The sequence below is a fragment of the Medicago truncatula genome, chromosome 1 (assembly GCF_003473485.1).
Source record: "Medicago truncatula cultivar Jemalong A17 chromosome 1, MtrunA17r5.0-ANR, whole genome shotgun sequence".
Classification (NCBI taxonomy): domain Eukaryota; kingdom Viridiplantae; phylum Streptophyta; class Magnoliopsida; order Fabales; family Fabaceae; genus Medicago; species Medicago truncatula.
The window spans coordinates 4,921,408-4,935,988 of NC_053042.1; the positions used below are offsets into that span (position 1 = coordinate 4,921,408).

At 32.2% G+C, this 14,581-nt stretch overlaps 1 protein-coding gene across 1 annotated transcript; it reads right to left on the reverse strand.

The window, feature by feature from the left end:
• Nucleotides 1-9,623: 9,623 nt before the first annotated feature.
• On the reverse strand, nt 9,624-12,603 carry LOC25482042 (uncharacterized). The gene is made up of 5 exons (XM_013610504.3): nt 12,191-12,603; nt 11,934-12,061; nt 11,381-11,493; nt 10,104-10,289; nt 9,624-9,979 (listed from the first exon to the last, which is right to left on the reverse strand). Exons 1-5 carry the CDS (start codon nt 12,523-12,525, stop codon nt 9,950-9,952), a joined length of 792 nt encoding a protein of 263 aa, XP_013465958.1. The 5' UTR covers nt 12,526-12,603; the 3' UTR covers nt 9,624-9,949.
• Between the last annotated feature and the right edge of the window lie 1,978 nt (nt 12,604-14,581).

The following is a 14,581-nucleotide window of genomic DNA, read 5'->3' on the forward strand; positions in this document are numbered from 1 at the left end:
CGCTCATGCTCATCTATGCATCTATGACGTAGATGAGATGGAGTGAGAATTCTAGTGGCTGCTAACCCTAGACGGAACTTGGCCACTTAATTCAAACTAACAAATTTTTAACCCTTGTCACTAACATACGATTGTCCTTTTATACTACAAGTCTACCATTACAAGCTGTACCTTTTGGTCATTTCTCCTATATAGCGTCCTTGTCTTATCCTCTTGGTACTTAACAAAACCTTTTATTTCTCATACTACAATGATTGGGGATAGGTCATCGAACTTAGCCTCTAAGAAACGACAACCCATAAACATCTCCAGACTCTTCCTAGCGATGCATCTCCATACATTGCTGGACTCCTTTCCAACTTTTATCTTCGTATAACCGTAGCAAATCTTCAACATGTTCGAGAGAATAACCAAAACAAGCATTACTAATTTAATATTGCTAATTAAATTTTTAATTTCCTAAATAGTCACTAATTAGATGTTATAGGTCATACAATCAGTTAATTTATCATAGAATATAGAGGATAAATGTAAAGTAATAACCAACAATTTTGTCGGTTATCTTTTAGATGCACTAACATTATAGAGTTAGCTACCTCAAAGAAATGTATTAAAGAAAGATATCAGTATAATTATGAAAGACATAAATTATTACTTGATAGATAAACTTACTTTTCTTATTTTATCAACAATGACCATTGTCAAGATAATATTTGAAAAATTAAATTAAATTTTTCTATAGCTGTGTTTGGAATAGCGGTGGGGGGAGAAAAAAAGCCCGTCTAGCTTAAAGCTGAGATTTTCAGCTTCACATAATTCACGGTGACACTACATTGGGAAGCGAGAATTCTGCTGCAAACGCCAAGCCAAACATGCTATATATATTTGGCCATGTCTAAAAAACTTGGTTAGCTTCGCCACTATTTACGGTGCCACCGACTATAAGGAACGACGAGCAAGGAATAAGTTTTAAGGGTGGTTGTGCACTTTGGACATTGTTAACAAATCTCAATTAAAGAAGGAATTTTTCAGCTGAACGTGGACCGTCACACGCCTCCTCAGCTAGGGAAAACTAAGACACTACTCGAACAAATATCCGAGCAAGACTAAACACAGTAGAGCATGTCGTTTCGCCAATAGGAATAATTTTAGAGAAATGATATTTGAACAATCACTTTTTGACAACTTTCTCTCTCATGCACACATTGTTCTTCTACTTTCTCTCTCTATTGCTTTGATATTTGTGCCACTACTTAAATTTCTTTGTATAATGTGGTTGTCCAATAAATTATCACATAAAAAGGTTGTTCAAATAACTTTACTCATAATTTTACTATAAATAATAATCTCGTACAACTCATAAGACACACAATCAAACTCAAGCTAGTTACAAACTTTTATCTCTACAACTTTTTACCTTTAGCTTTACATTACATGCATTTCTTGGTTCAGTAGCTAAAACCCTGAAAAATACCATAGTTAGTGTGCTCTACTAGAGCAGATTAAGGAACTCATAGTTAAGGAATAAAGTTTTTTCTTCAATGCAATCATTTGATGAAAGAGAATCATAGTCGAAGTCTATCAATCGATCTAGTTTGACAACAAATACTTTTAGTTAAAACAAAAGTTATAAAATTAAGTTTCTCGCTTTCCAAATTTTTCACGTAGTTATATATCAAATAAGAGTAAGATCCTTCTGATGTGCTTTTCGGAATCAATTTTTGTCAAAACATAACCAAACATACACAGTAAACAAAAAATTTGGTTTATTTTTGTTTATAAATTATTTTGAAGGGAGCAGTTTAGTTAAAAGAAAAAATCTTGTGACATGGTAATAATTTCAACGATGAAACTTTTGTGTCTCCGCTGCACACACCTTCTGTTAAACACTGAATGAATAAGTATCTGACATTATTATTAAAGAAAAAGACAAACTAAACTAGGAAGACAAATGCACTATTCAGATGTTCAGAATTAAAATTGATCCCAACCAAGCATACGGATTCCATGGCTCATCAACCATGTTATGGTCCTCCATGCATGAGCTTCAAGGACATATTTTCCCATTCATCAAGAAGAATTCGAATATAAAATTACTCCATTATTACTCAATGAGTACAGCAGGAGTCAATTACTATTTTGCTCCTTCAAATTATAAGATTAGATAATTTAATAATTTAAATTTATCAAATAATCATTTTGTTCTTTAAATCATAAAAGGCACCTAATACATGAGTTTTTTATACTACAATTCAACAAGAAAAATAAATGTCGGTGTCTCCAAATTTAAATTATATGTATTCTATTTTTCCACGAGCTTAACTCAGTTGATAAGAATAATACATAATATATGTAAGGTCTGGGGTTCGAACCCCTGATACCACCAAAAAATATATATATCTTGTCTTGTTTTTATTGAATTAACAGAGATTATTAAGTCACTTTGTTAATCATATCATAACTCATAAGGATGTAAATAATGGTAACAAATGCTAACAAGTGCTTTTCAAGACAAAATTTCTAATACTTGTGTTCGTGATGCCAATGGTAGTTAAAGTTTTTAAATGCAAACCACATCTAACACTACTTCACCCTAGTATTTGTCCCAACAAAAAACAAAGGTTGATTTTGATATCACTGGTTGGTTGATAGCAACCTGACTGAGAAATATCAATTGCTGTAACTTGTAAGGTAAAGAGGTGCTGCTGCCACTGCCCTAGCCTGCATGCATGTTTGGATATTAGAATTGAAATGCCTCTCATGTCATGCAAATTGGTTTCCTCTTTTATTCTCATACTCTCTCTCCTCATTATGTCCCCTTCCTTTGTTGCAAAACTACTGGATCTCCAACTCAAAATTCAATTCCTTCCAATTACACTAACACTATATATTTTCTAGTCTCTCTGAGTCATGAGACCCCGGTAATGAAATGTCAATATCCAAGCTTTGTATGTCCTGTCACGGTCACCTTAGATTCTTACTCTTTTGGCTTATCAAGGTAATACTTCTTTAACTTCTTTATCTATTTTTATTCTTTCTTTTTTCTTATCTTAGTGAGACAACTTGGTACGTTATTTCTGCTCTTTATTAATCTTTTATTTGTACCTTCTGGTTTTAGTACCTTATCACAAATGTCCCATAGAAGATAAGTTAAAAAATTATATTTAAATGTTTTATATTATTCAACATCTTATTTTTATTCAAAAATAAATTCTCTTATGTGTAATTGACTCATCAAAAGATAAGCTGTAATATATCGTAATTCAAATTTAACGAATTTTGATTTTAATCTCTAAAAAATTAAACAAAATGTTTTCGTCCTCGTAATAAAAATTCTCATATATTTCTCTTTTTATATCACATCATTGATAAATTTTCTCTTAATTTTTTCTTTCCCATGTCTCTTGTTTTGATATAAACCTCACCGTTGAACTATTTTACTCTCATTTTTTATATTAAAAACTCATCTCATAACACATGAAAGAAAAAAAATATTGTGTGAATTTATCCTCCTTAATTAAAATTTATACAGCCATACAAGATATCAACGCAAATATTTTCCAAGAAACAAATTAACAATGCTATATTAAAACCCTTTACGGGATTGCTTATTTGTGAGGAGAAAATGAAAAGGAAGAAAGAGTATGAGAAAATAGAAAGATGCGAAAAATGCGATCTTATAATGACAAAAATATCCTTAAACTAAAAATTGTTTTTTCCTAAAAAGAAATTATGCATTGTTTTTATATGTATTTCATTTTCTTAACAATAATTTCATTTCAAGTGATTAGTTCAATAATTTATATAATTGAATTATTTAAATAATATACATAAGAACTGAGATTTAAACTCTAAATATCTAATTTTTCACATTTAAAATACGTAAAATCCAACAAATAGAGTACTTGATCAACATAAAATTGATGTCATTGAACATAGTTGATTTCTTAAGATGACTAACCCAAAATATGTCCAAGAAAGAAAAATAATGTTAAGGATAGAGTTGATATAGTAGCTAGCTAGCTGGCAACGTATCTAGGGTGAAGCTGATTTGACACTGCATGCAGGGGGCCCAAATAAGCAATCCCTACGGCCCCCAACAGCATGTAGCACTCGGAGAATTAACACCCTACTCTTTCTATTCAATCCACCAGCAACCCTATGCTACCACCTATACCTATCCCATGTCACGTCACAAATATTTTCCTCTACCTTAATTGATAGATTTTTTATTGTATCATTCGGTGGTGCATATATATGAACATAAATTTTAGGCATCGTTTGTTTCTGTAGAAAGAGAAGGGATGGATAGCTGAAAGGATTGAAAGTTTGTGGGAAAAAGTGTTTTCATAGTTTGGTATGCATGATAGAGACGATGGAAAGCTTCAGATTGGTGGGGCCCGCGGCTGAAAACTTTCCCTCCTATGATGCATAGAAACATGATCTCAACCTCCAATAAAATAAATTGACCAAAACGCTTTCATTTATGGAGCAAAATTATTTTTGGTTGTGCATGTTTTTTATTTTTTTTTACAAATTGTGCATGTTCTTTTTGACTATTTCTTTTCTTCGACTAACATGCTTTTAACATCAAGGCTTTACACATTTTATTTTTTTTATTTTATAACATTTTTTAAAAAATATTATCGTCAATTTTAAAGTATAAAATAACATCAAGTGTTATCATCAAATACAAAGGTTACTTATGTCTTTTCAAAAATATATACCTTTTTTTCCTTTTACTTTCTTTTCACTTTCATTTATAACAAACAACTAAACAATCATCTCACTTTCTATTCACTTTCTATCCATCAACAATCTTTCCTTTCACTATCTTTCCTTTCACTTTCTTCTCTCATCCAAACAAAGCCTTAATGTTAAGGTGTGCCCTCTCATAACACGTACTTGGATATTTTTTGGGAGCATGTCATTCATTGTAATAAACTTTTATGTTTTAAGTATAGACATGACTTTGTTAGGAATATACTTTTTGACATATTCAAGTGGACGGAAGTATCAGTGAAGAATGAGGCGTTTGTGAACTTCTTGATTGATCTATTAAATAGAAGATCGACACTTCAGCCTACAGATGTTATGGTGTACGGATGGGTAGGAGAAAAACATGCATGTGTGGATTTGACTGGTGTTTCACCACTTGTTGGATTAGGGGTCTTGACATTTATGGTAGGACAGACAGCCTTAAAAGTTGCGTCAAGTAAAATGGTCAAACATGAGAAAGCGTCTTCTGACAAGCAACATACTTTTATACAATTTGCTTTTGACACTTTCGATTTCCTAACACCAAAAGTTGTTGACCTTCTACATAGAGTTCAAAGGGTCATGCATAACAATGTCACGTCCCTTAGATCCATGAATGTTGTGATTACGAGGATTGATTTTTGCCATATATGAAGGCCTAGCGGCGCAGCTTGTTGCCCAGTTGCTTTGTATTCATGTGTAAGTACTTCTTGATATATATTAAAAAACGTTTAGGTTACAAACTAAGAAAGCCAAAAGTATACGTCTTATATCGTAAAAATGTGTGTTATTTGAACAACTATTTATATGACAACTTACAGAACAATCATATATTTATAAAAAAAAAATAAAAAAAAAAGAATTGGTATTGACACAAAAATCAAAGCAATAAAGATTAAAAACATAATATGAGAATGAAAAATAAAAGATGAATGATAAATGTATAATTATTTTTTGAACAGGTTTTAAAACAACCATTTATTTTATCTTCTTTTGAAACAAAAATAAGAGAGAACAAAACACATAGAGTAAAAACAAAATAGAGTAAAAATAAAATATAAGTATGAGTGAGAAAATTATTTCAAATAAAGTTAATTAATGATTGTACAAATATAATTTCTCTATTGTAAACAACAATATTTATTTAATTTTAAAAAAAATTGAACAACGCCATTTTTAACACAAAAGTTATATACTTATGTTCTTGACAAATACTCTACATGCATTCATTATCATGTATTTTCTTTATAATCTACTCTTGAAATCAGATCAGAGGAAATCTTTCTTGAGCGTTGTTATTTAGATACATGAAAGTCGATAGTGTGTATCTAGTTGCCGTTGGACTTGAAAAAAGACTAACTAAAGTGAAAGAAAAGTAATATAAAAGTCAGAAATTATATAAATATAATGCGTTGATATTAATTTTAGACATGAAAGATATTTTCCATAAAAAATATTACATTGAAATTGTATTTAAGTTTTACACTGTTTAAGTTTCTGAATTGTTTTCTCTCAAAGAAAAAAAAAGTTTCTGAATTGTTTGATGTGTATATATGCCGTTGGATACTCTAATTGTTTTAAAGAAGAAGTAATGCATGTTTGGTGCCGTGCGTTTGTAAAATAAAGTTTGTTGAAAATCACGACAATAAAGCACGTTAGCGTAAAAGATGGTATTTTAAAACTTTTGGCAAAAATGTATCAGAAAGTGTGTGAATGTAACAGCAGCTAACAGCTAACAGAAAGCTATCTCAATAAGCAGTCACGCAGATTCCACACCCACTCGTAATACAAACAAAGCTGAATTTTCATTCTTCCCAGCAGCCATTTCTAAGACAATAACTTGATATCTTCCACCACCTCATCCCACCTAATCACAACACCATTAAAAATACAATCATTCCTGACTCTCCACATCACCCAAATCGCCGCTTGCCAAATCATTCTCAACCCCTTCCGAGTTTTCTTGTTCATAATACCGCCACTCCAACACTCTCAATGAATAAACAAATTTGAAGGCATTATAAAATTCAAGTCCAACCACCTCATTAACATCATCCAAATTTTCATAGCCATATCACAATGAATAAAAAAGTGAGACTTACATTATGGTGCCGACATACACCAAACACAATTAGAACCAATGTCCGGAGGCAAACAATGCCTAATCTCCAAATTACATATAGTAGGAATACGATCTATCAAAGCCTTCCAAAAAAACGTCGTCACCTTGAATAGAGCACCCGCCTTCCAAATATGGCGAAAGATATACCTCTCACCCTCCGAAAGATTGCCATCAACTCTCCTCTTCTCTTCTAATTTAACATACATAGATTTAACGGTAAAAACTCTCCCCCCTTCCAAATTCCAACGCCACACATCCTCAACATTGTTTATTTCAACACCATTCAAATCCCCCAACAAGGAATCAAGAAGATGCTCTTCCCGCACAAACAAGCGATGTCTCCAAGAAAAGAACCAACTCCCTCCATTAGCGCTCTCTACCCGCATCTCACCCACCATAGCATCTTGTTGGGTGGAAATAAAAAAGAGTCTATTATATTTATCCTTAAAAGATACTTTTCCTCTCCAAACCACCTTCCAAAAACTAGTACTAGTTCCATCTCCCACACACCTTTCAATAGCTTCGTTAAACCACACTTCCTCCTCTCTCTTATCTAGGTTAACAATGTCCTTCCACCACTTAGAAGCATTCCTCGGGCACACCTTATCACCCCCGTCAAGTTTAGAACCCACAAGAATACCATACCTCTCTACAAGAATCTCCTTCCAAAGAGCCTTCTCCCCACATAACAACATCCACCTCCACTTGGCAAGTAAACTCAAGTTCATCAAACAAACATCTCTAACCCCCAGACCTTCATTTTCCTTCGGTTGACACACCAAGCTCCACTTCACCCAATTAATTTTCCTTCCTCCCCCTACACCACCCCAAAGAAACTCTCTTTGGATTCTAACAATATTCTTCAAAACTTTCACCGGCATTTTGAAAAAGGAAAGATGAAAGATAGGAATAGAATTCAAAATAGAATTAAGAAGGACAATTCTACCACCAAGGCTAATATACTTGTTTCCCCAAGAGTACAACCTCTTGGTAAGTTGTTACAAGAGGGGATCCCAAGTTGCAACTCCACCCAGATTTCCTCCCACCGGCAATCCCAAGTAACGGAACGGGAAGCTCCCTTGACTACAATTCAAAAAGTTACAAGCCATAAAGTTGGGATTCACGTTGATACCCATCAAACAACTCTTACAAAAATTCACCTTCAATCCCGAAACCATCTCAAACCCTCTAAACAAGGCCTTCAACGTCCAAAGATTCTCCACCGTTTAAAGAGAAGCTTGAATTTCCAACTTCAGAAAATCATGGCAATAGTTGTATTGAGACGTGAGAATGTTAACTTGAATGCAAAACCATACAAATCATAAATCATCTTTAGTTGTCCGGTAAATTGTTCAAATAACATGCCTGTAAAATCAAACCTTCTTTATTTAAGAGTGACCGACTCATTTAGAACCCTATTGTAGTGTTTCTATTTATTGTGAATGTCGATAACATGATTTCTTGAGTGCCTTTCCGAATGAGTTGGGAGCTTCTTATCCCTTTGATGTTATATAATTGTTTGACTAATCACTATATCAAAAAATATAAGAAACACACCCTCGTTTTTTCCGGCCGTTAGCGATTTTTATTGGTTAAACACTATTTCGGGAGCACTTCGTGGCAAAATCTCCTTAGCACTTCTCTAATGGACGTTGCTACAATACAAAATATTATTCACTTTAAGTAGCATTTCCTTTCTCTTTTTATATTAAAATAATTATTTGATACTTTTTCAGGGCAATAATTATTTGATATTGACATTTAATTTTTTTAAGCAAACTAATACTTTTAGTTTTTATGTATGGAATTAGAGTTTATGAATAGAGCTGACTCACCCACAATGTCGTGCGTTTAACACTTTTGCTGCCAGCGTGATAATTTTTTTAAAAATTGATTTTAAATAGATCTACAAACATTCGTTTAATCTTGAGATCTTTTTCGACTTTGGTGAATCCCAAAGTCCAATTCATTTATCCTTTTTATATTCAAAAAATAGTTTGTAGTTAGAGTGATTGTGTTTCGATTAGGATTGTAAAATAGTTTTATAAGGAATTAGAGTTGTAAAATTAAACACTACACGATGATAAAAATAATAGGATGTTAAGTTTTTTTTTATTGTCAATTAGATTAGTGGTTGTAGCTCACATATATTAAATGTGAAGAAGTGGAGTGTTCGGGGTTCGAACTCCGACCCCTACATATATTATGCAATGTCCCTACCAACTGAGTTAAGCTAACGGGACTGGATAGTTAATATATTAAAGTCCAGTGCCTTCAAATGTACACACTCGTACATGGTTAGTTAACCTCGAGAAAAGTCAAAGAACGTCGTAAAATAAAGATAAAAAACTAACATGTTGTCACACACACGAAGTTGAGATTCTCTCCATTTCACAAAAGAAATGAAGGTGTCCATAACTGTAGCTTTAATATATAAATGACACATTAATGTCATAAATTCTAAAAATGGAGTGGAACTCAACTCCATACACGCTATAGGTTTTGAGATTTACTCAAACATTGTTAAACAAAATAACTTTAACATGTTCTCCTCATACGGTTTAAATTTGAGACAAATACAATTCAAGTCAGAGTGCTGCTACTTCAGAAGCATATCATCTTACAGACAAAACAGAACACATATATCTAGCTCCTTTTCATATACTTCTCGCGTTTCTTTTAGGTATCAGTATAACCTTTTGCAAATTGAAGCTTGAAACAACAATTAAAAGAATTCATCACATTCCTTCTAATATCGTCCCATTTCATATGATATTTCGTAAAGATAAAGGTTAAGTGGATATAGTAGAGAATGCTTTTCTACATTACTACCTCGTTTCATCATCATGTGAAGTGAATGATGAGCTCATTCAGAAAACCTAGCAGATCATACTGCAGATGGGCATGACCATGATACAAATGATTTAAATCACTTTACAATGATCAAAGTTGTAAATTGTGTCACAAAAAATGATTGAAATTCAAATACAGTAATACAAAGAGATTTAGCTATGGAAACTGATATCCTGATGCATATACATGACAGTTCCTTGAACATTTAATCGATTGCTACCACCGCCGTACTAACGATGTGAGAAGCTACAAAAGAAAAGAAACAAATTTTGTATTATGTTCAGTATCAAATTGCTTTGATACATAACTTTTTTTTGACAGAATATAACATCATAACTTAAGAACTGATAAAGATGAAAAGATTATGTACCTCAAAAAGTTCAAAGGGACTTCCGCGACGATAGACATCACTCTTCTTACTATTGTCAACTGGAAGAGCGGCGTATAATAATGCTCTGACTGCGATTAGTAAAACAGCAGTGCTTCCAAGACTCACTAATACAAAACCATAGTTAGGCAAATGGCCTGATTTTGCTGCCCTTATTGCAATTCCTATCTGCCAAGAAGTTAAAAAAGATAAAAAATAAAAAAAAATAAAAAAAGGGTTAATTAAGTAAATGGTCCCTATTTTAGAGGTAATTGGATTGACTTATTTTAGCTTATCTAGGATATTTTATAAAACAGCTTATAACAAAGTAGTACGCCTATTTTATCTTTTAAAAAATAACCAATACATGAGCATTTATATGACAAAAGTACTTGATTAAGCTGTTTATCCAAACAGTGCTTTTATGTCTGCAAAAATCAGCATGCTGTTGTTCCATATAGTTGTGTCATGTGTTATCAATTTATCATCAAAAAAATAAAAGATAGTTAGCTGTGTCATGTGGCCTTTGTTGCCAACTTTTTAAGTCAGGTTATGTTTATCTTTTTCCTTACTATTGGTTCATGAACAAATGAGTTATCAGCATATTGAACAGTTTGTGGAAAATACATTGATGAAAAACTTTAAAACAGGTTTTACCTATCTACTTAAGCATTCTATTATTCAATTATCAGATAAAATGAATTTGAGCCCTTTGTATCAGAAATCAGAACACAAACCCAACTGTGTCCAAGCTGTAATTAGCAGTTGAAACTCAGAAGTAGCATCATACTTAACTCATCACTGTTCAATACTTAAAATATACATGTTCATTTCGTTATGGCTGAATTCTTATAACAAACTAGTTTCTTCAATTATCAAGTTTCAAGTGTTCGAAAATCTGCATCGAAGTTTCAACATAATCGAGCAAACAGTCATTTTGGTTCATAAATATGTGAGGCATTGTGACAACGGTCCCTAAATGTATCGAAATTATGGACCAAATTACTAACAGAAGTTGTATTCGATAGCCAAACTAACTAACAAAAGACATAAATGAGAACCAAACTTATCAACAAAAGACATATTTAAGGACTATTGTGATGGCACCTCACACATTTAAGAACTAAAATAATTGTTAATTGCAATACAACAGATGCTATAAAGAAAAAAAAAATCAACTATGAGAATATCAAAACAGTTACTCATGCTATGGAAAAAGAAAATTGTGGAAAGATGGATTGCAAGACAATAAGTTTCACATAAGAAGCCATTCAACTTACAGGGATCCCTATAGCCCATGATTTTGCAGTAGCAATGACACCTTTGGGTAGACCATTCATTCCACGTCCATCTTCACTAAAACCTCCAAGGAAGTAAGCACCTAAAAACCACCCTGCCAACCATTGAAACACATCCAACAAAGTTCAAGTCACAAGGCATCTTTGGATAAACAACTAAATTGAGCGCTTATAGCATAATCCCTTATCATTTAAATTAGCAATTATCATTAGCACGTACATGTAATCCCTATAAACTGTTTTCGTAAACTATTTTGAAAAGCTTATGTAAATAAGTTGAAAACAACTTATTGACATGTCATAAGTTGTTTCATAAACTCTCTCAAACAGTCTCACAAGTGCCTATGTCAATAGATAAATTCAAATAAATCAATCCAAACAAGCCTATAATGTATCTACTACAACTATGTTTAGTTTGATTAATGATGCAAGAGCCCAATCAACCGCAATTCTTCACAATATTAAAGCAACGCGACAACAACTTAAAACATTGATACAAAGACATACAATTCACAACCATGAAAACCAAACATACCAGCTATAAAAGGATCAGCAGTATGCAGAGTCTCAAAATCAAAAACAGACAGTCCATGACTATATCTTCCAATTGTTGAAAACAAAAGCAAAGCCAACACATCTCCACCAGCAAACAGAGCTACACGCCTACAACAAAACAACAACCCTCATAACCACAAACAATAACAGCAAAAACCAAGATGAAAATTCACATAAAGTTTCCATTTTTATGTAAAAAAACCAATAATTTCATAAAAAAAATGCAAAAAAAGTTACCCCCATTTTTCAATACGAGAGGAAGAGTTATTTGGTTTGTCAAACTGAATAACACCCTCTAACGGAACATCTTTGTCACCAACAAAAACCGTTTGATCATTGGCAAAAGAAGAAGAGGGTTTTGTAGGTGAAGACGAGTCTATGTTTCCTTCAGCTTTGGCTAGTGTAAGATGCAAGGGTTTAATGAAGGTTCTTATGGTGTTGAATTTAGGTGGTTGATTATTGAAGAATTGTTGTGGAGAGATTGAAGTGATGAATTTGGTTGAAGATGATGAAATGGAAGAGTTTGAAAACATGGCTCCAAAAGGAGGTTGGATATGGCTAACAAGTATCATTACTATACTAACGTTTGTGTTTGATGCTCAATGTTGATGTTCATTTCTTCTTTCTATGCTTTCTCATCCACATATTATGATCATTTTTTTTCCCTCTTATATTTTGTCCACTTTTCATTTCTATTTTTCATGTTTTATTATAGGATAATTTAATTCTCAAAACAATAATATTATACAGATAACATAATACTTCTCCGATCACAATTATAACCAAAATTTTACTTTTTAAACATATTGAATAAATAATGTATATAAAAAATAAAGTTGTTGTTATAACCGTGATCGGATGAAATACAAGTCAAGATTTTACTTCGAAAAATAGAAAGATAATATTTTCTATGTTAAAGAATAAAAAAAGTAATTTAATATTGTTGATAATCTTTATTCATATCAAAAAATTCTTCCACGATTTAGTGAGAATTCATATTTTTTACGTTAATAGTTTGACAAAAAAAAAATTGATCAAAAATAGTGTGATTTTTTGTCCTCGACAAGATTAAAAGCACACAAATTTTAAATTTTGGACTCCCTGTTAAAATATCTTTCTACATAGATAAAATCCATTTTAAGATTTCATGCAACTTAATGAATTGAATATTTCTGGATTGCATGTTGAAGTGATTAGGATTTATTGAAAGCCATTACTTTTTCCATCTAGGTTCTCACGTTTCTGATTCGGATTTTAAAATCCGAAATTTTTCAACGTGTTTTTTTGGAGATTTTATGAGGTTTCATGCGGTTAGAATTTTAAAATCCAAACTACATAAGACGTGTAAGAAACTCATAGGATGAAAAGAGAAACCATCTTTATAGAAAGCTGGAGATGAAGGCTTATTTTTTAGGTTGGGCTTTTGTCTTTTGGTAATGGTAGTGCAATAAAGGAAATTTTTTGTTTAGGCCCCCACATTATTCACAAACCCCCCAAAATATCGAAAATTCCCCTATACATGGTTTATTGGAAATTTCACAAGATATGTTCTGATGGGCGTGATGACTCTCACTTTTAAATTACTAAATTAGCTTACGGAAAAATATCTTCCAATATTAATAAAATTATAAATAAGCCTATCATATATATCTTCCAATGCAAAATAGTATATACTCTACTTCAACAATCATGGGTGTGGTCTTCAATGTTGTGCAACACTCCCATAAGATAACATCGACTTATTCAATCGTAAATAAGGAAGTATTCCAATATATTGATATTAAATTTATAGAGATGTTTATTATGTTACTAATTTTAAAACATTTGTTTGGATGGTCTGGAACTGGAATGACACACACCGAAACCCATCAACAATAATAACCTCATTTCATATCGGTCAAAGATCCATCACATGGGGGGCAACCATTTAATATATCCCCACTTTACGATAGTTTAATTATTTTTAATCATCATGCATAAATTAGCAAACCTTTTTTTTCTTTTTTTTTTACAAAAATAAACGATATTCAAATTCGCTAAAAACAAAAGGAATAAATCTATGAACAAACTCACTGAATCCATGTTAATAGCATAAAACGACAAAGTATCTATGCCTGTAAATATGACTATATTCATGTCTCCAGAATACTCATGTCTCCGGATCTACAACGTTGACGACGCCGAAGTCATTGTCATTGATCGGATCTGCACTTGCTCAAAGCTAATTTTTCAATCTGAATCAAATAAACACCGCACTAAGATGAGAAATAAAAAACACACTGTACAAAAATGGGAAATAAAAACACACCGCACTAAGAGGGAAATCACAAAAACAAACGGAAAAAAATAGAAAATATGTGAAATAACTTATTCAATTAGAATAAAAGGAAAAACAATTCGGAGTGGTGATTTATGAGTCAAAATTGATCTTAAATCACCCGTCAAAAAAGAAGAAGAAGAAGGGGTGACGGCTATAGAGTTTGAGAAAGAGAGAAGAGAGAGGAAGAAAGATAAAAAAAAAAAAAAAAAAAAGATAAAACTCAATTGGCAAACCTCTTATCATTCATCTTACTTAGAGGCCTTATCTTCCACTTCCCTACAACAACAATTCAGAGGAAAGTTTAGTAT

Coding starts and splice junctions, on each gene's coding strand:
- LOC25482042 (XM_013610504.3), bottom strand. CDS start 12,525: ATGATACTTGTTAGCCATATCCAACCTCCTTTTGGAGCCATGTTTTCA. Junction 12,062..12,190: donor TCTCGTATTGAAAAATGGGG/GTAACTTTTTTT, acceptor GTTTTGTTGTAG/GCGTGTAGCTCTGTTTGCTG. Junction 10,290..11,380: donor CATGGGCTATAGGGATCCCT/GTAAGTTGAATG, acceptor ACTTCTTGGCAG/ATAGGAATTGCAATAAGGGC.